Source organism: Tupaia chinensis, unplaced genomic scaffold, assembly GCF_000334495.1.
Source record: "Tupaia chinensis unplaced genomic scaffold, TupChi_1.0 Scaffold149383_1, whole genome shotgun sequence".
Lineage (NCBI taxonomy): Eukaryota > Metazoa > Chordata > Mammalia > Scandentia > Tupaiidae > Tupaia > Tupaia belangeri.
Window position 1 is genome coordinate 578954 of NW_006209227.1, and position 25301 is coordinate 604254.

General features: G+C 46.6%; 1 protein-coding gene across 5 annotated transcripts in view; it reads left to right on the forward strand.

Moving 5' to 3' along the window:
• The first annotated feature begins 277 nt into the window (after positions 1-277).
• The window catches only part of ARMC9 (armadillo repeat containing 9), a 199255-nt gene continuing 174231 nt past the window's right edge, over positions 278-25301 (forward strand). For 4 of the 5 annotated variants that reach the window (XM_006171120.3, XM_006171121.3, XM_014585263.2 and 1 more), the window contains exons 1-6: positions 278-361; positions 2219-2341; positions 11563-11733; positions 14815-14970; positions 17166-17258; positions 24010-24034. In XM_006171120.3, the coding sequence (XP_006171182.1) occupies positions 311-361; positions 2219-2341; positions 11563-11733; positions 14815-14970; positions 17166-17258; positions 24010-24034 (619 nt within the window). In that variant the 5' untranslated portion in view covers positions 278-310. The remainder of the gene's footprint in view (positions 362-2218; positions 2342-11562; positions 11734-14814; positions 14971-17165; positions 17259-24009; positions 24035-25301) is intronic. The other variant, XM_006171122.3, reaches the window with a different exon arrangement.

A 25301-nucleotide genomic window follows, 5' to 3' on the forward strand; every position in this document is an offset into this window, starting at 1 on the left:
GGCTCTGTCTCTTTGACACTGACTCTCCGCCTCCCTTTTTCCCCTGTGAGAGTCTTGGGTCCACCTGGGTAATCCAGGATAATCTGGTTGAAGGTTAGCAACCTTAATTCCACCTGCAACCTTAATTCCCTCGGCCAGGAAACCATATGTAAACAGGTTCTGGGATTAGGGTGTGGATATCTTGGGGCCCTTATTCTGCCCATCATAGCCACCCTCCTGTGATTTCATGAGTGGTTGAGATGAAAGCTTTTGTCTTACGTTTTTGCCTTGTAGACATCTCTGCTGTGAGAATTACCAGTAACAGTTCGGTATGGGCGATATTCTGGCTCACGAATCTGAATTACTTGGCCTAGTGAAAGAGGTAGGTACGTTACACCAAACGCAGGTCCCAGAAAGAGCCGGGGAACTGGTGTTTCCATGCAGCGCTCTTTAATGCCTGGTGACATTTCTTCTGTCATTACATTGCAGCTCTTCATGTACTTTGCATTGATGATTTTTCCATGTGTTTATATATTTTGTTTTAATAACTAATCTGAAATCTTTTTTTTTTGGAGAGGTTTTTGCTATAGGGCACATACACTCACCAGAAAGACAGAGAGAGACAGAGAGACAGAAAGCGAGAAATCACCCCCAGGGGGGATGGTCATACCGCAATCCCTTCTCCATTCTCCTCTCTGGATCTTGGGCATGTAAGCACATGCGGCTGGCGTGAGTTTAAGCCACTGGATCCGGGACTCGATTTGCAGTCAACTACATGGGAATCCAGTGACATAGCCATTACGCCATCTGCTGGGCCCACTAATCTGAAATCTTAAAGCCACTTGACAGTCCTTTGAAGAACATTATGAAAGCAGCATGTGTTCCTGGTGAAGGGTTAGAGCACCATAGATGTCTGTAAGCGAATGTCCCTGCTCTGTGCTTCCCACAGTGACCACCGTTAATAGCGTAGTAGGCTGTTGTCCCGACTTTTCTGTGAATACTTGTACAAACTCTATAGTTTGTTTTCCAAAACAGGGTAATACCATAAATATTCTGTAGCTTGTCTTTTTTTTTTTTTTTCCCTAAACTTTTAAATATTTTTTAAGAGACAGCGTGAGGGATTTGGATTCAAATCCCTGCTCCCATGTCTTGAAAAACATGCCAAGAGCATCTGCATGTGTGTCCAGAATCCCAACAGGATGGAGCAATGGAAGAGAAGAGACTGCGACTCCCTGGAGTGTGACTACACCCATTGGGTGGAGTGCTTCCTCCTCCTCTCTCTTTTTCTAAGTGCATATCCCTTTGGTAATTAAAAGTTTATTTATATGTGTGTATATTACAAGGATTCCCTTTTCACATCCTTGTCAACAGTTGTCTTTGTGTGTGTGTGTGTGTGTGTGTGTGTGTGTAATTTGCTGTAGGGAGTGTGTCCTTTCCAAATATAGTCAAAGAGGAAAAGGGAGAACAATTCCTTTTCCGTTTTCCTCTTGGGATTTTGGACACATACTCTTGCCCAGTGTGATTTTCAAGCCATTGGGTCTGGGACTTGAACTGCTCAGCTGGTATCCAGCTGCCTTAACTTCCATACCACCTGCTGGTCTAAGTTATCTTTTTTTTTGAGGAAGGGTTTTGGTATGTTGCAGTCTTCCTGCTGCAGCCTCCCGAGTTAGCTGGGGCCACAGGTGTGTGCCACCATGCCCAGCTCTTTTTTTGGAGATAGTTTTTGCTCTGAGGTGTGTGCACTTGCCGGAAAGACATACAGAAAATGAGAAATCACCCCCCCCCCACCAGGGGGAATGGCCATGCCACAGTCCTTCATTCTCCTCTTGGGCTTTTGGGCACACACATACATGTGCCTGGTGTGAGTTTCAAGCCACCAGGTTGGGACTCGAATCATTGTTGGCCATGTGGGAGTCCAGTGACGTAACCGTTATGCGGTCTGCTGGTCCCCCATGCTCCGCTTTTGAGGTGGGCTGGGACTCCAGTGCAGGCCTTCTGTGAGCCTCAGAGTCACACCTTGCCAGTGCACTGCTGCCGCTGCGTCCTTTTGTTATTCGATGGTAGCTGTTCTGACAGGTGCTCGGTGATACCTCATTGTGGTTTTGATTTGCGTTTCCCTTTGACTAGTGAGATTGAACATATGTTCATTGCTCTGCGGCCCTTTGTATTCAATATATGTTCTTTGGAGGAATGTCTGATGACTTTTTTGCTGCTGAGTTGCTTATGTTCTCTTTTACAGTATTTAGATTTTGCTGAATTTGAAGACACTTTGAAAACATTTTCGAAAGAATGCAAAATAAAAGGAAAACCAGTATGTAGGACAGGTGGATCTTTAAGAGACTCCAGGTCACTAATAATTCAGGTAATGTTTTACTTATTTTTCACCTAGATAGTGGTTTTTTTTTTTTTTGGAGAGATTTTTGCTATAGGGCGCATGCGCTCGCCAGACAGACAGAGAGAGACATAGAGACAGAAAGTGAGAAATTACCCCCTGGGGGTATGGTTACGCCGCAATCCCTTCTCCTCCATTCTCCTCTCGGGATCTTGGGCACACACGCACATGCGCCCGGCGTCGTGCGCCGACCCGCTCATGGGCCCGGCGTGAGTTTCAAGCCACCGGGTCCGGGACGCGAAACGCGGTCGACTACGTGGGAGTCCAGCGACATAGCCATTACGCTAACTGCTGGTTTCCTCACCTAGATAGTTAAGGTGCTCCTAACTCATAAAAACTGCTGCCCATCAGAGTGCCAGAATTGTTTCTGGGCACTTTCGAGAATCCACAAATGTTTATTTATAAATTCATAGCATCATTCTTTCTTTTCTTTTTTTAAAAATTTATGTATTTAATTTTACTTATTTATTATTATTCTTCCATTTGACCAGAAAGAGCAAGCTGCCAGATCCAGGGCTCAAACCATCACTGGCCCTGTGGAAGTCCAGCGCCTTAACCACCATGCCATCTACTGGCCCATAGCATCATCCTTAAATCTCTATGCCCTTCCTGGGAAGTGTGTGGTCATGTAGGATTTCCTCATATACATTTCTTTGGAAGAAGAGGAAACTCCGAGTTTAGGAACCAAGATAAATGTAATCCCCATCCTAAGCCACTGTGAGTTGTTCATTTTAGGCAGGGGGGATATGGCAGTGGACAAAACAAAACGAGTCTCTGCCGGCACAGCGCCCACATTCAGAGGCGGGGAGTTGGAGGGTGTGACAGGGAGCGAGACTGGCACTGACAAGGCAGAGGCCTTGGGAATACCAAGAAACAGAGCGGGCACTGAGGTTAGAGAGGCCCCGGCTCTCAGGGCTGGGCAGGCTGTCCAACCGTGATTCCACATCTCAGTCCCATTTGTAACACTCTGGGTGAGTGATCAGGCCACCGCGGTATTTCCAGTGATGACACACCCTTTTCCCAGGCAGCATATTCCACCTTTGGATGACCTTGCTGTTTTATCAGATTTCTGTATCTCGTTATACCTGTCTCCAAAAATAACTTGAGTCTGCTTTGTGGGCCTCCCTCCCACCAGAGGTGGAGTTCAGGCCAGAGCCACTTTCTGTCTTCTTTCTCCTAGTCTCAGCTTCCCGGTGGCCTGGCAGGAGCACTGTGGAGCAGGGTGTTGGCAGGGTAGCCATGGAGCTCCAGGGGGCTGTGCCCTCTGCCTGCTCCTCTCTGGGCCTTGACATAGCAGCTCTCCCAGATAGCAGCCAGAGCCACCCAGGCCTGGAGCCAGTTGTCAGAACATAATGGAAAAAAATAGTTGTTATTAGAGGTAGGAACAGGCGGTTGGTCAGCGCAAAGCGTGCTCTTCACGAATTAGCCTCCCTCCCCAGCAGCTGATTTCCCCGGCTCCTTCTGGAAGGGCTTTGCCCTGCACATTGGAAGGGTATGTGATTATCTGTCAGTCAAAGCTCAGGTGTCAGAGGAATGTACCAAGTCCTGATGCCCGACCAGCAGAACAGTGACAGGGATAGTGTGTGTGTGTTTTAGATTTTGTCAGAGGGCACATGCTCTCACTGGATAGGACGGTCTTTGTGTGGCATGCGCTGTGGCAGAGTATGTGATCGGACAGCACCAGCACGCTCTGCCTTGCAGCGTCTTTGCTATCTGGGGCCTGCGAGGCGCCTGCTGCACACTGTTGGTGACAGGTTTGCCATCATGTTTCAGCCCCAGCTGCATCTGAGAATGCTTAAGGGTCTCTTGGGGTCTTTTTATTCCCTCTTAATTGTGCAGCGTATTTCACTTTTGGACGACCTTACTGTTTTATCAGATTTATTTATCTCATTATACCTATTTCCAAAAATAACCTAACGGGCCAACAGGTGGTATGGTTAAGGCATTGGACTTTCACATGGCCAAGTGCAGTTCAAGTCCCAGACTTGGGCAGCTTGAGAATCATACCAGGGGCCGGGGGGGCTGGCAGGTGGTGTCGTGCGTGGTTAAGGTGCTGGACCTCCCACATGGCTCACAGCGGTTCAAGTCCCAGTTCTGGCAGCTTGATTTCTCACTTTCCCTCTCTTTCTTCTCTGTCTCACTCTGGTCAGATTTAAAAATAATGATAATAATGATGCATAAATAAATAAAATAATTCTTTATAAAGATAAAATAATGCTGGGCATGTGTGCATGCATGCCCCAACTCCTGAGAGAATAAAGAAGGGATTGCAGCGTAAGCATCCTCCCTGAGGGTGATTTCTCACTTTCTCTGTCCCTTTCCAGTGAGCACATGTGCCCTATGGCAGAGACCTAAAAAAACAAACAAACAAACAAACAACTATGCCATCTTAACTTTTTGTTGTTAAGTTTTGCTATAGGTCATGTGCACTTGCTGGAGAGAGAGAGAGACAGAAAGCAAGAAACCACCTTCTGGGGGGATCTCGGGATTTTGGGCATGCATACATCTGTGCTCAGCATGAGTCTTAAGCCACTAGGTACAGGACTCAAACCTTGGTCAACTACCTGGGCGTTCAGCGAGGTAACCATAACCCCATCTGCTGGCCCCATCTTAACCATTGTTAGGTGTAAAGCTCAGTGATGAAATAAATTTACATTGCTGAGAAACATCTCCGGAACTCTTTCACCTTGCATCTGTTTTTTTTCTATCTCCCTAATCCTTGGCCCCCACTATTCTGCTTTCTGTGAATTAGACTACTTCACATGCCTGGTGTAGGTGCACACATACAGTATGTACGTATGTATGTATGTATGTATGTATGTATGTATTTATATTTGGAGAGGTTTTTGCTATAGGGTGCGTGCGCTCACCAGAAAGACAGAGAGAGACAGAGAGCGAGAAATCACCCCCCAGGGGGGATGGCCATACCACAATCCCTTCTCCTCCATTCTCCTCTCAAGATCTTGGGCATGCACCCACATGTGCTTGGCGTGAGTTTAAGCCACCGGGTCCAGGACTCGAACCGTGGTTGACTACATGGGAGTCCAGCGACATAGCCATTACACTAACTGCTGGTCCCCATACAGTATTTATTTTTGTGTGTGTGCCTGGCTTGTTTCCCTCAGCACCTTCTCAAGGTTCATTCATGTTATATGTGACAGGGTTGCCTTCCTTTTGAAGGCTAAATAATATTCCACTGTATGTCTGTTCCACATTTTGCTTATCCATTCTTTTTTCCATCATTGGGCACTGGAGTTACTTCCACCTTTTGGCTGTTTCCTGGTCCTGCTGTGAACATGGGTATACAGATGTTTCTTCAGGACCCTGCTATTAATTCTTTTGGGTGTATACTCAAGAGTGGGGCTGCTGGGTTGTGTGGTAGTTTTATTTTTAATCTTTTAAGGAATTGTAACTGCAGTGGCTACACCATTTTGCTTTTCCACCAGCAGTGAGAGTTCCAGTTCCTTCACATATCACCAACACTTTTTTTTTTTTTCAATAGCCTTCCTAATGGATTTAAACTGGTATCTTTTTTTTTTTCCAGTGAGCACATGTGCCCTATGGCAGAGACCTAAAAAAACAAACAAACAAACAAACAACTATGCCATCTTAACTTTTTGTTGTTAAGTTTTGCTATAGGTCATGTGCACTTGCTGGAGAGAGAGAGAGACAGAAAGCAAGAAACCACCTTCTGGGGGGATCTCGGGATTTTGGGCATGCATACATCTGTGCTCAGCATGAGTCTTAAGCCACTAGGTACAGGACTCAAACCTTGGTCAACTACCTGGGCGTTCAGCGAGGTAACCATAACCCCATCTGCTGGCCCCATCTTAACCATTGTTAGGTGTAAAGCTCAGTGATGAAATAAATTTACATTGCTGAGAAACATCTCCGGAACTCTTTCACCTTGCATCTGTTTTTTTTCTATCTCCCTAATCCTTGGCCCCCACTATTCTGCTTTCTGTGAATTAGACTACTTCACATGCCTGGTGTAGGTGCACACATACAGTATGTACGTATGTATGTATGTATGTATGTATGTATGTATTTATATTTGGAGAGGTTTTTGCTATAGGGTGCGTGCGCTCACCAGAAAGACAGAGAGAGACAGAGAGCGAGAAATCACCCCCCAGGGGGGATGGCCATACCACAATCCCTTCTCCTCCATTCTCCTCTCAAGATCTTGGGCATGCACCCACATGTGCTTGGCGTGAGTTTAAGCCACCGGGTCCAGGACTCGAACCGTGGTTGACTACATGGGAGTCCAGCGACATAGCCATTACACTAACTGCTGGTCCCCATACAGTATTTATTTTTGTGTGTGTGCCTGGCTTGTTTCCCTCAGCACCTTCTCAAGGTTCATTCATGTTATATGTGACAGGGTTGCCTTCCTTTTGAAGGCTAAATAATATTCCACTGTATGTCTGTTCCACATTTTGCTTATCCATTCTTTTTTCCATCATTGGGCACTGGAGTTACTTCCACCTTTTGGCTGTTTCCTGGTCCTGCTGTGAACATGGGTATACAGATGTTTCTTCAGGACCCTGCTATTAATTCTTTTGGGTGTATACTCAAGAGTGGGGCTGCTGGGTTGTGTGGTAGTTTTATTTTTAATCTTTTAAGGAATTGTAACTGCAGTGGCTACACCATTTTGCTTTTCCACCAGCAGTGAGAGTTCCAGTTCCTTCACATATCACCAACACTTTTTTTTTTTTTCAATAGCCATCCTAATGGATTTGAAGTAGTATCTTTTTTTTTTTTCTCTTTTTTCTAGAGAATGGCCTTGCTGTGTTGCCCACGCTGGCCTCAAACTTGAAATCCTCCTGCCTCAGCCTCCTGAGTACTGGGATTACTGAAGGGATAGTGTGTGTGTGTGTGTGTGTGTGTGTGTGTGTGTTTTAGATTTTGTCAGAGGGCACATGCACTCACCAGATAGGATAGAGAGAGAGATGGAAAATGAGAAATCATCCTCTGGGGGGATGGCCATGCTCCAATCCCTTTTCCTCCACTCTCCTCTCAGGATTCTGGGCATGTACACACACGTGCCCTACATGAGTTTTAAGCCATTGGGTCTAGGATTTGAACCACGGTTGGTCATGTGGGAGCCAGCCGTGGTGACGCCACCTGCCAGCCCCTCTTGTGGTTTTGATGGGTATTTTTCCAAAGTCTTCAAGTACATTTTTTTCCTCCAAATTATCCCATAAGAAGAATTTTATTGGTTACTTTATTCCCTCATAAAAAGACGAACTGTAATCAAATGAGGGAACATCCACCTCAAGCTTTTACTGTCTTCATAATAAAACGAAAGGGGAAGCTTAGAACTAGATCTCTTGACCCTTTCTCTTCTTGTCTCCTCATAGTTCAGAATGCTCGTGTGTCTTAATGGCAGCATCCCCTCAGACCTGCAGTTGGGCTCAGCACATTCGAGCTCAGCGCGATCTGCTTGGTAGTTTGGACCTTGTTCCAGAAAACAGGCTCAGTCTGTTCACCACAGCCGCCCTGCTTCCTGTCAGAACACTGCTTTCCCTGAGCATACCGAGAGTCCTTGCCCTTTCTGTGCTGTGTCACCGGATGAGGCTGATGCTTGCCAGGCTTCTCGCGGAAGGTCCAGTGGATTTTAGGAACGTTCACGGCATCGTGAGTGCGTTACTGGCACAGAACGCTTCAGGTCCGTTGTAATATGACTTGGAAGACCTGAAGCTTTCTGATTGTCACATGCAATCACCTCATCAACGGCGTCCACTGTGGTAGATTTCCCAAACAAAAATGCCTGGAGCTGGGGTTCAGCAAATGTGTTGAGCGAGTGGTGGTAGCACTCAAATGGTGAGTTTCTGGGCACAGTTCTGTAAGAAGTGTGTGTGCGTGTGCGCGTGCGGGCATTATTACACAGTGGTGGTGTGTGCACTTCCTCGTCCCAGTGTTCTGGCTGAGACCCTGGCTCACAGATCATTAGCACTTTGTGACCACAGGAACTGAGCAGTGGGCTGCGTTACGTGAAGGTACCATTGTAAGTGCAGGGATATTTCCAGGCCGGGAGACGAGCCAGGAGCTGGGATGAGTGTGATGATGGTGACATGGCACAGGTCTGTGGTTGCAGGTTTACACACAGAATTGAGAACAACTGGATGGACCTTTGGACATCTGGATCCTGCCAAGCCATGTTAAGAAAACACCCAACTCAAGATTTTTTGCCTTTTTAAAAAGAGGTTTCTGTCTTAGGGTGCGTGTGCTCGCCAGAGAGCGAGACGGAGAGAAAGTGAGAAATCACCATGGAGAGAGGATGGCCACACCACAATCCCTTCTCCTGCATTCTCCTCCTGGATTTTGAGCACACATCCACATGCACCCAGTGTGATTTTAAAGCCACTGGATCTGGGCCTTGAACTGCAGTTGGGAGTCCAGCAGTGTAACCGTTACACCATTTGCTTGTCTCCAATTTTTTTTTTAAAGAGATTTTTGCTATAGGGCATGTGTGCTTGCCAGAGAGACAGAGAGACAGACAGAAAGTGAGAAATCATACCCCCCTCCCCAGGAGGGTAGATGGCCATGCCACAGTCCCTTCTCTATTCTCCTCTTGGGATTTTTGGGCACACACGCACGTGTGCCCAGCATGAGCTTTAAGCTCCCAGGTCTGGGACTTGAGCTGCAGTTGACCACGTGGGGGTCCAGCAATGTAACCATTATGCCATCTGCTGGTCCTGCAAGATTTTTTTTTTTTTTAATAGGTTTTTTGCTATAGTGTGCCAGTGCTTACCAGTGAGGCAGAGATAGAAAGTTAGAAATTACCCCCCAGGGACATGGCCATGATGCAGTCCCTTCTCCATTCTCCTCTTGGGGTTTTAGGCACACATGTACACGCGCCCAGCGTGAGTTTGAAGCTGCCAGGTCTAGGACTTGAACCGTGGTTGACTACGTGGGAGTCCAATGATATAACCATTACACCATTTGCCGGTTCCCGATTTTTTTTTCTCAAGTTTTTGCCAGAGGTGCTAGGTGAAGAGTGAGAGAAGTGAAAAAGCACACCTCCTTCACCTCCTTCACAGGGCCTGGCCACTCTGCATTCCCTCTTCTTTCTTTCCTCTTTCCTTTCAGGATTGTGGGCATGTATATATACACACCCAGCGTTTTTCTAAGTTGCTGGTCCAAGACTTGAACTACACAGCCGTGTGGGATCCAGCTACCTTAACCACCATGTTACCTCTTGGCCCAAGAATATTTTTGTAATATTCACATTTGAAGGTTTTCTATTTTTTTAAAATTCATTCGTTTATTTTAATTTGACCAGAGAGAGACACAAAGGGGTGTGGAAAGTGAGAAAGCAAGCCACCAGGTCAGGACTCGAAGTGTGGTTGGCCATGTGGGAGTGTCCAGAGCCTTAACCACCACACCACCTGCTGGCCCCGGAAGATTTTCTGTTAAGGAATATCTTTGACTTAAGTATCACCAAACACTGTAACATTTATTCTCTGTACGTTTCCATTATATAATGTTAAGGTCAGTTATAAACAGATGCAATATGTAACCTAAAGCAATTTTAAAGGAAGAATTATACAGGAAAATTATGCATAAAATCATTTTTTAAAAATTATTTAATTTTATTTATTATTATTTTTAATTTGCTGTAGGATATGCATACTCACCAAAGAGAAAGAGAGAGCATAAGTGAGAAAGCAAGCCACCAGGTCCAGGACTCAAACAGTGATTGGCCATGTGGGATTCTAGCACCTTAACCACCATGTCACCTGCTGGCTCCAACATAAGACTTTTATTTTTATAAATTTATATATTGATTTAACTTTATTTCTTCTTCTTATTCATTTTTTAATTTGACCAGAGAATGCAAGAAAGAGAGAAAGGGAAAGTGAAAAAGCAAGCTACTGGGTCCAGGACTTGAACCATGGTTGGCCACGTGGGAATTGAGTGCGTTTCCTGCCACGTGGGAGTCCAGTGCCTTTACCACCACATGCTGGCCTTCATAGAACCATTTTTAAAAATATAAAAGAATAATAGCCGGGACCAGCAGTTAGCGTAATGGCTTTGTCGCTGGACTCCCAAATAGCCGACCACGGTTCGCATCCCGGACCCGGTGGCTTAAACTCACGCACGGCGCATGTGTGTGCATGCCTGCCCAAGATCCCAAGAGGAGAATGGAGGAGAAGGGATTGCGGTGTGGCCATCCCCCCTGGGGGGTGATTTCTTGCTTTCTATCTCTCTGTCTCTCTCTGTCTGTCTGGCAAGCGCACGCCCCCTATAGGAAAAACCTCTCCAAAAAAAAAAAGAATAATAGCCAAGTAGTGGTGAATACAGGTGGTGTTGGGTGTGGAACTGGTGAGTCTGCAGAAAATCCAGTCTAGAAAACTTTTGCAGTCCAGCACGACGCAGGTCCAAGTGTCGGGCATGTGGTACAAACGGCAGTCAGGGGCATGTCGTTTTGGACTGTTGGGAGGGTCTTTCAGGTCTGCCTTGTACCTAAGCCCACGACATCGCACAGGTGGTCCTTGGGATGAGTCAGTTTTCGCGCTTCTGAGGCTTTCTCCTAAATTCTCTCATTCGGGCATTGCCTGGTGGATCGGGAAACTGCCCTTGTTCCACAAGGACTCCCACGGCCCTGCAGCCGGAACAGCGCCCAGCTGTGCTCCTGCATCCTCTCTGTGCCCCTCATCACTGTGCCTGAGGGCACAGGCAGTCACCTGCCGTGCTGGCGTCACGGCTTCCCACAGTGCCATCTCTGCCGGCCGGCTCCTGTCCACAGAGCCAAGTGGCAGTCCCGCCCTAGCCAGGGCCAGCTGGGCAAGGATGCTTGTGCTCCCAGCCGCAGCGTCTGCTTGTGAGGCTGCTCCCCTGAGGCGGGGCGGGGCTGCTGGTGTGCCCCACGCTTCTTGGTGGCTTGCCGGGGTCAGCAAGTCCATAGGGTGACCTTGGGGTATAGTGGCCCTGTCTTTGCCTTATTCACGGTCCCTTTCAGGTCAAAGGCCTGAAATGTTTTTGTCAGTTCTTCACAGTGTCCAGCTTTGGTGTTGCGGGGGTGGGAAACCAAGGTTGGTCTGCGAGAATCTGCTGCAGGAGTGGGAGCCCGCCCAGCTCTCTGCTCTGTCCTTGCTTCTGGAAAGGCGTCTGCTCTGTGCTGTTGGGAGGCTGTGAGGACTGGCTGTCGGGAGGGTGACCAGGACCGTGTGCTGTCTGCTCCACAGAAGGAGCTCCTTGCTGCCTTCGACAGCGGAGAGCAGAAGGTGTTCTTCGATCTGTGGGACGAGCACATTCCCAGGTGTGTCCGCGAGGGCGACTCCCTTGCCCAGAAGTTGGAGTTCTACGTCCACATCCATTTCGCCATCTATCTACTGAAGCACTCTGCCGGGAGGCCGGTAAGTTCACCGGGATTCCATCGTACAAACGGTATGTTACAGGATGTTAGTTGTTAATTTCCAAAAGATCGTTTATATAGTTTTGTGACCACTTTATCATGTTGCTTGCAAGGCATGGGCATCTTAGGGCCTGATGAACTTTAAGTTTATTTTGTATTTGTAGTTTTTGCTGTAAGGTGTGTATACTTGTCAGAGAGACAAAGAGAGAAAGAATGAGAAATCAACCCCCTGCTGGTGGAGGCGGGGAATGGCCACACCACAGTCCCAGTCTTGGGACTTTGGGCATGCACCCACACTGCCTGGTGATTCTTAGTCTGCCAGGACTGGGAGTTGAACCACAAAGCTAGCCGGGTGAAAGTCCAATGCCTTAACCTTCATGCCATCAAGTTTATTTATTTTTCCTTCCATGAGTGAGAGGGAGACAGAGCACACCCACTAGACTCTTGACTCCGCAGTCCCCCCAGCCTTGCTAGCCAGCTTCATGGGCATGCCTGTGCCCAGTGTACTGGGGGAGCTGGGGCTGGAGGTGTGGGGAGAGGAGACGACTGACAGTCCCTGCTGCTGTGGCCCGGGCCTCTGCACAGGAAGTGAGGGGGGAGAGGGGCAAGCTGACACCTGACATGCGCACTTGCTTGTCAGTTTCCTCGTGCCCAGCACCTGTGTTAACCTAGTAAGATGTCGGGGACGTCGAGAGGGAGGACTGCAGTGGGGGCACGTCACAGTCTGCTAGAGCAGCCCTTCTTGGAAGCTCGTGGGAGATTTCTGTTTTCTTTATATTTATTTCCATTTTGGTGTAATATAAAAGTCAATAAACATTACCTATTTTTTTTTATTTTACATTTATTCACTGAACATCATCTCAATATACAAAATGCAATTTCTCATCTAGAATACATTGTATAGTGGCTTCATCATACATGTTATCATCAACAAATAATTTTCTATTTCTTGTTTTATGTCTTCCCCCTGTTTCTCACCCTCTGCCATTTCCCATCTCTCTCCCACACTGTTTCTGGTATGTGCAGTTGCTTTCTGTTCCTTTTCGTTCCTTCCCCACATTTCGTTGATTCACAAAATATCTTTTTTTTTTTTTTTGAGAGTTTATTTTGCTGTAGGGCACATGCACTCACCAGACAGAGATGGAGAGACAGAAAGTGAGAAATCACCCCCCAGGGGGGATGGCCACACCACAGTCCCTTCTCCTCTATCTCCCCTTGGGATCTTAGGCATGCACGTACACGCCCCTGGCATGAGTTTAAGCCACCTGGTCCGGGACTCCAACCGCGGTTGACTACATGGGAGTCCAGTGACATAGCCATTATGTCAATTGCTGTCCTGATTCACAAAGTATCTCAATTAACTACTTTCAATAGTAAGTTCAGCTGATATATACATACCAGTGAACACATGTTTGACTTTAGGCATGAAACTCTGAGAATAGAATGAATATTCTGTAAAGTAGCACCTAGCTGAGGCAAGCTTACTGTGGTCATTAAATAGGTATTTTAAAATATAGTTTTGTTTTGTTTTTTGTTGAGATATTTTTTCGCTATAGGGTGCGTGCCCTCGCCAGACAGACAGAGAGAGACATAGAGATAGAAAGTGAGAAATCACCCCCCAGGGGGGATGGCCACGCTGCCATCCCTTCTCCTCCATTCTCCTCTCGGGATCTTGGGCACGCACGCACACGTGCCTGGCGTGAGTTTAAGCCACCAGGTCCAAGACTCGAACCACAGTCAACTACATCGGAGTCCAGCGACATAGCCATTACGCTAACTGCTGGTTCCCTTAAAATATAGTTTTAATTTAAATAAAGGCAGTTTTAGCTTTAATAAATGAAATTTAAAAATGTTAAGAGATAGGACCAGCAGTTGGCTAATGGCTATGTCGCTGGACTCCGATGTAGGTGACTGTGGTTCGAGTCTTGGACCTGGTGGCTTAAACTCACGCCAGGCACGTGTGCGTGCGTGCCCAAGATCCCGAGAGGAGACGTATTGTGGCGTGGCCATCCCCCCGGGGGGTGATTTCTTGCTTTCTGTCTCTCTGTCTTTCTGGCAAGCGCACACTATAGCAAAAAAACTCTCAAATAAATAAATAAATAAATAAAAATAAGTTAAGAGAACTTTGCTTAGGATTCAAAGCCAGGAAACAGGATTCTGTTCAACTAGTAGGTACATGGACCTGTCGACAATTCAAGAGAAGACAAAAATTCTTAACTCTTGGAAAACAAAGCATAGAAGAAGATCAGTATTGCTTTAATCACAAAATTCTGTTTCCCCAGTTCAGTTTCAGGTACTTTATCTTCTGTTGTGTTCGATCTTTCTGTTTGAATTCTGGAAGATAACATTCAACTCCAGACTTGTCCCTACCATTAAATATTACCTATTTTGAAAAATTTATTTTTCCTATGAGCAGAGATATGAGGGGGGGAGAGACAGGGACAGAGACAGAACCCCAACAGGGTCTTATCTCTTATTTTTATTGCCATAGAGAGGCAGGCCCGAAACCCTGGAAGGAGGCAGAGGTGGAGGAGAGGGTCTCTCTGTCAAGCCCACACACCCTCTGGCAGAATTAAAAAAAGAAAAGATGCTCACGGGGCCGGCCTCGTGGCCTGTAGTTCACGAGGCCTGCCAGGAGCCAGACCCCGCATGGTTGACAGCGGCTTGAGGGACACGATCGTGTCTGTGCATGTCCGAAATCCTGACAGGATGGCGTGACCAGGCCCCATTTAGGGGGTGCTTTCTCATCTCCCTCTTTTTTTCTGTTTCTCCCTGGCAAGTACATGTGCATTAGGACAAATTGAAAGCCAGAATGTTCACGAAGTCGTTGAGGGTGTGAGAGAGGGGAGATGGCAGCGCCGACAGCAGCATTGCCCTGCGTCTGTCCCTGATAGTCCTGATCTCGTCTCATCAACAGGAGGGCTGGGGGGGTGTTAGAACAACGAGTCAGCACACCCTCCCAGGTCACGTGGGGAGGGCACTCGCTACAGAGCTGGGACCCAAGGCCCCTCCTGAGAGGGTGGGCAGACGGGCGGCCTGGGGTGAGCTGGGAACCTCAGGCAGGCATCTCTTCCTCCTCCAGGACAAAGAGCAACTGGATGACAGAATTTCTTTCTTCAAAACTTTCTTGGAGACCAAAGGGGCAGCCCTGAGCCAGACCACCGAGTTTCTTCCTTTCTATGCCCTTCCCTTCGTGCCCAACCCGATGGTCCACCCCTCGTTTAAAGAGCTCTTCCAGGTAAGTGGCCGCCATGACGCTGTGACTGTCCCAGGCAGCACAGTGGTTCCCCCTTACTGAGCCCACGACAGACACAGTCTCTTACAAACACTCATGTTCTGCTCGTCGGGCAGCCTCTTTTCCAAAAGCCGGGTGACATACTGGGTAGAATGACTGGGAGGAGAGGGAGGTGCAGAGGGCAGAGGCAGTGGGAGGGCAGGAAGGCCGAGGGCCGCGGAGCAGCTTCCAGGGAACGGCAGAGGGATTCTGGTGTTATTGTGGCTTTTTAGCCAAACTTCCAGTGCGGATGGAAGGTATTCTTGGACACAGAGTACTAAGAAAAATTGTTTCCTGTCACAGTGTTTCTTTTACTATTTCTTATTTTTTCTTTTAAAAATCATGATAGAGCATGAGAGAAAGAAAGAGTGCCTTCTACAAGGCTCAGTCATGGCGCAGTCCCCTTCCTCCGGTCCTCCAGCCCACTGGGATCCTGGGCTCATGGACATGTGCTCGGCTTATTTTCAGGCTGACCAGTCCAGACTGAACCACAATTGGCATAATGACTTCCAGCTCCACAGCTTGGTATGCTACCGGCTGTGCCACAGAGGCTGGACTTGTTGCTACTTCGTAAGAGCACTGTCTGAGGGGCCAGCAGGTAGTGTGGTGGTTAAGGCATTAGACTTCCACTCAGCCAATTGTGGTTCAAGTCCTGGACCTGGTGGCTGGCATTCTCACTCCCCCTACCCTTACTCCTCCCTGGTGAGTTAACAAAATAATACTTGGGACAAGCAGGTGGTGTGGTGGTTAAGGCGCTGGACACTCCCACATGGCCGACCGGGGTTCGAGTCCTGGATCTGGTGGCTTGCTTTCTCACTTCCTCTCTCTCTCACTCTCACCCTCTGTCTCTCTCTGGTCAAATTAAAAAATCAATGAATGAATAAATAAAAATAAAATAGTTATAAAAAAAGACCACAATTACGGTAAATAAAGTTAAATAAATATATATATATTTAAAGAGCACTCTGAGAGATTATCTTTTTACCTATTTGTTTGTTTATATATTTTTTGCTATAGAGCATATACGCTCTCTAGAGACAAAGAGAAGGGGTAGGGGAAGTGAGAAATAACCCCCCCAGGGGAGATGGCCACATTGTAATCCCTTCTCCTCCGTTTCCCTCTCAGGGTTTTGGGCACACATGCACATGTGCCAGGCATACTTTTCAAGCTGCTGGGTTCGGAACTCGAACTGCACAGTTGGCTGTGTGGGATCCAGCCACTTTAACCACCATGCCACTGGCTAGCCCAATAATTTTATTTAATTATTGATTTAATTTTATTTATTCATTCATTCATTTATTTTAATTTGACCAGACACACACACATACACACACACACACACACACACAGAGAGAGAGAGAGAGAGAGAGAGATGGAAAATGAGACAGTAAGCCACCAGGTCTGGGACTTGAACCGTGGTTGGCTATGTGGGAGTGGCCAGCACCTTAACCACCACGCCACCTGCTGGTCCCGCTATAATTTATTTATTTATTTTACTTTTTTTTTTAAAGAATTATTTTATTTAACTTCTTATTTCTTTATTTTAATTTGACCGGAGAGGGATCAGAGCAAGAGAGTGAGAGAAAGAAAGTGAGAAAGCAAGCTTCCAGGTCCAGGACTTGAACTGTGGTCAGCTGTGTGGAAGTCCAGTGCCCTTAACCTCCATGCCACCTGCTGGACCCAATGAACATATTGAACTAAAAGTATATCATCATTCTTGACCTCTGTCCTTTTTTCTTACCTGGATGAGGCTGGTGGAAATGTGTCCTTTTCTTAGGGACGCTTTCAGAAACTTGGTGATAGTTGTTTCTGCCGTGCCTGCCAGGGCCACGCCTGCCTACGTGGCCCTGAGCTATTTTTGGTGTTCATCCTAATAAGGTTACTTGTCTTGCTGTGTTTAAATCGCATGAAACATTCAAATCATGCACAGGGTTATTTTTTTCTCTGTTTATGAGAGCTCTGTTCTTTCCTCCTGCTTGACTCTAGAAACAAACTCGCGTCCTCACCCATCTGTCATGGTCTCACGTCGCTGGCAAGAATCTCGCTTTTGGGCTGCAGTACATCTGGCTGTGCTGGTCGCCTAGCGGCCTCAGCTTGATGCTCTGTTGGCATGTAGCGATCTCGTGTGTTTATTTTTGTCTCTTTGCTTTTTATTTCAGGATTCCTGGACTCCAGAGTTAAAGTTGAAGTTGGAAAAGTTTCTAGCTTTAGTTTTTAAAGCTAGTAACACCCCAAAACTCTTAACCATCTATGTATCCTTTTGAAGCATGTGGCTCCCCTCTGGCCTAGAGTGCGCCTTGTTGATCATGGCCTGTGGGTCGCCTCGTCGTGGGATGGTTAAGCGCCTGGCTCTCTTGTTACTGGAGGAGGAGGTGTCGATGGCAGGACAGTGAAAAGCCTGTAAAGGGCCGACTTGGCCATCAGTGAGTGTGAGACTTAACCATGTTACGTGCATAGAAGCTGTCTTGATAGGGAAAAAAGGTATCTTTTTTAGAAAAGAACTCCTTGGAGTAGTTGTCCTTTCTCAGAAGCTCTGTCAGCCACCTTTTTTCCTTTTTAATAATTATTTATTCTATTTAACATTTATTTATTTATTTAATTATTTAATTTGATGAGAGAGAGAGAAAGCCGCCAGGTCTGGGGCTCAAACCGTAGTCGACCATGTGGGTATCTAGCACCTTCAGCCACCATGCCACCTGCCGGCCCAGTCAGCCATTTTTTTCCCCTTATTTTTTTTGTAGGGCATGTGCTCTCACCAGCGAGAGATAAGAAAGTACCCTAAATGGGAGATGGCCATGCTGTAATCCCTTCTTCTCCCTTCTCTTCTCGGGATTTGGGCATGTGCGCTTGTACACGCACACCTGGCGTGCTTTTCAAGTCACCAGGTCCAGCACTCAGACCTCTCAGTAGGCCATATAGATCCAGTCACCTTAATTACACCACTGCCAACAGGCCCAGTCGACCACTTTTAAGGCCTTGAGGCCATGACGTGAATCAAGTGGTCATCTGACTTGTCACTCAAATTAGGACTTACTTTCTTTTTATTTATTTATTTTTGAAGAGGTTTTTGCCTTATGGCATGTGTGCTCACTGAATGGGGGGAAGAGACAATGAGATAGAAACTGAGAAATCACCCCCCCGCCGAGGGGATGGCCACACTACAGTCCTTCCTCCTCCTGGGATCTTGGGCACGGATGCACATGTGCCTGGCATGACTTTGGAGCCACAGAGACCGAACTTGAATTACAGTTGGCCACGTGAGAGTCTAGTGACATAACCACTATGCCATCTGTTGGCCCCAGGACTTATCTTTTAAAATTTCATTGACATATAATTTACATTTCCTAAAATGTACCTATCATAAGTGTGTAATTCAGTGATTTTAAGTAGAGGGACAGAGTTGTGCAGGCATCACCACGGTGCAAGTCAGGTCACTTTTGTAATTCGGTGTGGTGTGGGGTACGTGCACTGGCTGGAGAGAAAGGGAGGGGGAGACAGAGAAAACGAGGAAGCACTCCCCTCAGGGAGAAAGTCAGGAAGAAAGCAAGCAAGCACCCCTCCCAGGGGCTGGCCAGGTCGCAGTCCCTTCTCCGTCTTCCTCTCAGGATTTTGGGCAATCAGGACACTTTGGAGAGAGAAAGGGGCATGAGCTAGACAGGGTGCCAGGGCAACAGGTGTGAACAGGGTCCATCCCAGGACAAGTGGGACAATGGGTCACCCCATCCATGAGAAACTGAATTTCTAAAAGTTAGTCTTTAGGACACGTGCCTCCTTTTATCTGGAGTGAGAATGTGTCTAAAATAATTTTATAATAAGAATATAACATTCTGAATTGTAAAGTTGACGCTTGTTCTGTTTAATTTAGTAAAAAAGAAAAACGTGCTGCTTAATACCTCTGCTTCCTCTCTAGCTCCAAAGCACACGCCTCTCCTTTTCTTACTGGACTCTTGTCCCCAGGATCCTAGGACACGTTTTTCCTGCTTGAGCTCCCTCAGCCCCCAGGGCCACCCCATCACTCATTCTGTAGTCCCTGTGACGGCCCCCAGGTAGACTGTGCAGCCCTCTCTGCTCCTGCGTCCTCGAGGCTTGGCTCACATACCTCCCTGAGCCTACTTACCATGCTCTTTGCATATCCCATCCTATTTCTTTGAGAGCGCTACATACAAAGCAGTTTTCAGTGATACTAGGATTTTGCCAACTTGACTTTAAATAATAATTATTTTAAAATTTGTCAGAGGACAGGCACACTCTCTCTCTCTCGAGAGAGAGAAACAGCAGATAGGGAGAGGGAGAAAGCACTCCCCCAGCGGGGCAGTCATGCTGCAGTCCCTTCTCCATTTCTCCACCCTGTCCAGCTTTTGGGCATGCTTGTACACATGGCTGGTGTGGTTTTTCAAACTACCAGGGCTGGGATTCAGACAGTATGGGTGGCCGTATAGAATCAGGGTCCCTTAACTACTAAGCCACAGGGCCAGTCCTTTAATTTTAATACTTTTTTAAAAAAGTATTTCTCAGTTTAAAGCCTATGGGTGCCAATATGTTAAGAATCTAAATAAGGGAACCAGCAGTTAGCATAATGGCTATGTCGCTGGATTCCCACGTAGTCGACCGCGGTTCGTGTCCCGGACCCGGTGGCTTAAAAAACTCACGCCGGGCGTGTGTGCGTGCGTGCCCAAGATCCCGAGAGGAGAATGGAGGAGAAGGGATTGCGGCGTGACCATCCCCCCTGGGGGGTGATTTCTCGCTTTCTGTCTCTATGTCTCTCTCTGTCTGTCTGGCGAGCGCATGCGCCCTACAGTGAAAATCTCTCCAAAAAAAAAAAAAAAAAAAAAGAATCTAAATAAAAGTTTTGACATAGTAAATTGCATTTCTTATGTTAATTATGTGTTATCATATATACATTTTTAAAGAGATTTTTACTATAGGGCATATATATATGCTCTCTTGAGAGACAGAGAGTTAGAAGGTGAGAAATCACTTCTGGGGGGTTGGCCACTTCATAACCACTTTTTCTCCATTCTCCTCTCGGGATCTTGGGCCTGCACGCTCATGTGCCAGACATGAGTTTTAAGCTGCCAGGTCTGGGACTCAAACCATAGTCGACTCTGTAGGAGTCCAGCGACATAAACATTATGCCGTCTGCTGGTCCCAATAATGTATTAGTATATTAATAATAGTACCTACTTCATAGGAAGCGTGTGAGAATTAAAACATACAACTTGCTTAAAATAGTCCAGCATTTAGTTAGTACTTGATACCTGTTAGCTGTTAGTGTTAGACTTTGCAAGCACTGGGGCCAGTAGGTGGCACGGTGGTTAAGATGCTGGACTCCCACATGGCTGACCGTGATTTGAATCCTGGACTTGGCAGCTCACTTTTTCACTTTCCCCTTCTCTCTCTATTTCTCTCTGGTCGAATTAAAAAATAAATAATAACAAATGAAATAAAAGAAATAATCAGTCTTTTAAAAAAATTTTTGCAAGTACTTGTCACCTTATACCCTAGTCGATGTGCTTGGAAGCCTACATTGAAATATAGCTGGTAACTATAAACATTAGTTTTTCATTTTTCTTGTCACATGGAAATACTTGAAGTTAGGTCAACACATTAAGCTACTGTGAGCTAAATATTGTACTGGGGGCTGATCCAGAAGCCTAGAGGTTAAGGAAGCCTGGTCCTATATGACCAATCATGGTTCGAATCCTGGCCCTGGTGGCTTGTTAAACATGCAAGACACATGTGCGTGCATGCGCAGAAGGCTGACGAGAATGGAGAAATGGAGGAGAAAGGATTACAGCATGACTACACCCCATTGAAAGCTGTTGTCTTTTCCTCTCCTGCCAAGCTTTACACTTTGGGAATTAAGTACTATCCGAGGAATTAAGGATACAAAGAAAGGATGAAGACATAGTTCTCTCATCCAGGTTGGAGTTTTGAACAATAAAATGAGAGCCTACGAGGCAGACGAAGGAATGATAGATAATTCCAGGTAAGGGCAGTAACAGCATGTGCAGAAGTACCGAGACAGCGCGTGGGGAACTGCAGAACGGAGGGCTGGCACAGGACTGACAGAACGCCAGAGGAGACAGGCCAGGTCAGCAAGCTTTGTGTGAAGTCCTGTGAGGAATGAGGAGCCTTTGAAGCATTCTAAGCAGGAGAATAACATGGTCATCTTTATTTTTAAATTATTTATTTATATATTTTTTGAGAGGTTTCTGCTATAGGGCGTGTGCGCTTGCCAGAAAGACAGAGATAGAGAGACAGAAAGTGAGAAATCACCCCCTGGGGGGATGGCCACGCCACAATCCCTTCTCCTCCTTTCTCCTCTTGGGCTCTCGGGTATGCACGCACGCGTGCCCGGCATGAGTTTAAGCCACTGGGTCCAGGACTCGAACTGCGGTCAACTACATGGGAGTCTAGGGACACAGCCATTACTCCAACTGCTGGTCCTGGTCATATTTATTATTATAATCACTATTTTTATTTTCAGTTATGAAATTGATCATGTTCCTCAGGGCCAGCAGGTGGTGTGGTGGTTAAGGTGCTGGACTCTCATATGGCTGACCATAGTTTGAGTCCTGGACCTGTTGGCTTGGTTTCTCACTTTCCCGTTCTCTCTCTGTCTCTCTTTCTGGTCAAGTTAAAATAATAATAATAATAACAACAACAACAAATAAAATTAAACAAATAGTTTTTTTTAAAAAAAGAAATTGATTAGGACCAGCAGTTAGTGTAATGGCTATGTCGCTGGACTCCCACGTAGTTGGCCGTGGTTCGGGTCCCGGATCTGGTGGCTTAAACTCACGCCAGCACGTGTGCGTGCGTGCCCAAGATCCCGAGAGGAGAATGGAGGAGAAGGGATTGCGGCGTGGCCATCCCCTCTGGGGGGGGTGATTTCTCGCTTTCTGTCTCTATGTCTCTCTGTGTCTGTCTGGCGAGCGCACGCGCCCTATAGCAAAAACCTCTCAAGAAAAAAGAAAAAAAAAAGAAATTGATCATATTCCTTATAGAAAATTTGGAAAGCAGAGAAATATATTTATATACACATAAGTATACCCCAAAAGTATATAATGTTAAGAAGCACAGATATGCATATGTGTGTGTATATTTGTAAATGTTTTATCAGATGAAGAGAATATTTCCCCACATCATTAATAGGCCTCAAAAGTGCCATAGTGGTTAAGGTGCTGAACTCCGTACCTAGTGGCTTGAAAGTCACAGCAGGCACATGTGCATGCATACCCAAATCCCCTGGGGAGGGGGCCAGCAAGTGCCATAGTGGTTAAGGTGCTGAACTCCCGTACCTAGTGGCTTGAAAGCCACACCAGGCATATGTGCATGCATACCCAAAATCCCCTGGGGAGGGGGCCAGCAGGTGGTGTGGTGGCAAAGGTGCTGGACATTCCCACATGGCTGACCATGGTTCAATTCCTGGACCTGGTGACTTGCTTTCTCACTTTCCTTCTCTCTGTGTGTCTGTCTTTCTTTGGTCAAATTAAAATAAATGAATGAATAAATAAAATTTTAAAAAATCCTTTAAAAAAAATTCCCTGGGGAGAATAAAGGAGAGGGAATGTGGGTTGGCATCCCCTAGGGAGGGCAATTTCTCACTTTCCCTCTCACTGTCTCTCTGGCAAGTGCACATGCCGTATGGCAAAAACCTTAAAAAAACAAACAAAAAAAAAAAACCCCAAAACCTTCAAAACCAGGTTAAGTTACCTTAGAAGTTTAAAAACAGAGTGACCATATGACCCAGTAATCCTGTCCCTAACTGTGTACCTGGAAGAAATGAACACATATGTCTCTGCAACAGCCTGCACACGATGTAGCAACGGTAGCAACGGTGTTTGCCATGGCCAAAAGCACAGCCAGGCCAAGTGTCTGCCAGCTGGTGGCTAAGCAGCGTGTCGAGAGCTGTGGGTGACTGGCACTCAGCCGTGAAGAGGAGTGAAGTCTGCTTCGAGCCTTGGAAGCCTTTTGCCAAGGGAAAGCTGCCAGGGACAAAGCTGTCTTCCGTGTGGTTCCTTCCATAGGAAATACCCAGAAGAGGCAAGTGTGTAGAGACAGGAAGTAGATTAGTGGTGGCCAGGGACCGGGTAGGACGGAGGAAGTGGGAATGCCTGCCAGTGGGTACAGGGTTTCTTCTGGGGGTGACGAAACGTTCTACAGGTTGATCGTGGTGAGTTACAGAACCGCAAGTACACTGTAGATTGTTGAAATGTACACTTTACAGGCCAGTTATGCATAATGCTATGCAGATAAAACTGCTTTCAGAGAAACTAAATGTTAGTTAACCAGCCCCTGGCATGGTGGTCAAGGCAGCACCACATGGCTGACTACACGGTTTGAGTCCTGGACCTGGTGGCTTGAGAAACATACTGGGTGTGTGTGCCCTAAGTCCTGAGAGGAGAAATGAAGGTATCGTGTGATTTATCCCTCCAGGGGGTGCTTTCTTACTGTCTGTGTTGCTCTGACCAGTGCACATGCCCTCTAGCAGTTTATTTTTTTAAAAAGTAAATTAATAAAAGCAGGTTAAGTAACTTGCCTTCGGCCACGAGCCAGGCAGATGGGAGCTGAGATCTGATCCCTGGCAGTCTGACTCCAGAGGCTTTGGTTTTAACCACTGTGCGATGCTGTTTTCATCCTGATCCCCTAAAGCTTTAGGGTATTTAAAGGGTCTGATTCGCATTTTTAGAATGTTTTGGTGGCAGCAGGAAAGGCCTTTTGAAGAGGATGAGGAGGCCTATTAGGAGGCTGAAATACAGCAAGACCTGGGCTCACACAGTCAAGATGGAGAAGAAATTTCTTGAGCGTGTTGACCTAGTGCCGAGAAGTTGACAACTGCTAGCTCTTCACAGGGATGTTGGGACTGGCTTCCACTGTCCCGAGAATTCTCTTTTTTTTTTTTAACCACACTAAGGTTCTTTCTCGGGTTTGCTGCACAGTATTGGATACTCTCCATATCCTGAGTGCCTATTTTCCTGAATTTCTTTTTCATCCTAGAAAGAGAATGGACAAGGTAACAGAGGTAAGTCATCTAGATTTAAAGAAGGATTTATGCCAGAGGGCACTTAACCGTTAACTGTTTTGAGTCCCCGAGGCAGCGTGTCTGTCCGCAGTCCCTGAGGCAGTGTGTCTGTCCGCAGTCCCTGAGGCAGTGTGTCTGTCCGCAGTCCCCGAGGCCGTGTATCTGTCTGCAGTCCCAGAGGAGTGTGTCTATCGCAGCCCCTGAGGCCATGTATCAGTTTGCATCTCTGAGGCCTGTAGGGCTGGAGAGGAGCAGAGAAGCCCGGGGACATCCTGGATAGAAGCAGCCGCAGCAGCAGTATAGGTAGGCAGTCCCGGGGAAGGGAAGGATTGATTTCCTGTCTGTAACTTTTACCTTGAACTTAATTCCCGGCAGGTGGAATTTTATTACTTAAAATTTTAGTTTCATGAAATTCAAATAGATCTTACCTCAGTTGCAATATGGAGTTCCTGTTCTTTTTTCTTTTTTAGTTTTTTGTCATAGGGTGCATGTGCTCACCGGAAAGGGAAAGTGAGAAACCACCCCCTTAGGGAATGGCCACACCACAATCCCATCTCCATTCTCTTCTCAGGACTTTCAGCATGGATGCACATGCGTCCAGCATGATTTTCAAGCTTCCAGGTTTAGGACCTGAACTGCAGTCGACCATGTGGGATTCCAGCACCTTAACTATCCTGCCATCTGCTGGGCCCCAGAGTTCCTATTCTTAGAAAATATTTAATTTTCTTACATTTAAAGTATAAATTCCAATTTGAAGTTTTTGTATAAAATGGCATTTTCCCATGGTCAATCATTTTTACGAGACCGTTTTTCAGAAGGGTGGGAAGAGCTTTAGTTAATGTGCGTTGGTAACCACAGTTGGAGCAACTGCCCTGAGGTTTGTCTTTGATACCACGAAGCTTGTACCTCGACGTAGGAAGGGTATGTGACGCGCTTTGTGCCTTTAGTAGGTATTGACGTTGTAATCCTCAATTCCCGGCAGGTGGAGTTTTATTACATAAAATTTTAGTTTCATGAAATTTACATTTGCCCTTTCAGTAGAGAGAATTTCAAAGCTCCCTGCCATTATTTGTCTGTTTCTTTTTATGAAGTTTTTAAAGAGAGGAAACATCAGTAAATTACTTGACTCTTTGCTTACCAGGGAGTTGACACGGGAACAGTGCTTCAGATTTGTCACCTGAGAGAGTTGGAAGATGAAGCTTTGAATGTCTGTCTGCCCTTTGGCCTCAGAGATCCCCAGCCCAAGTGCCAGCCTCCCTACCCCCCA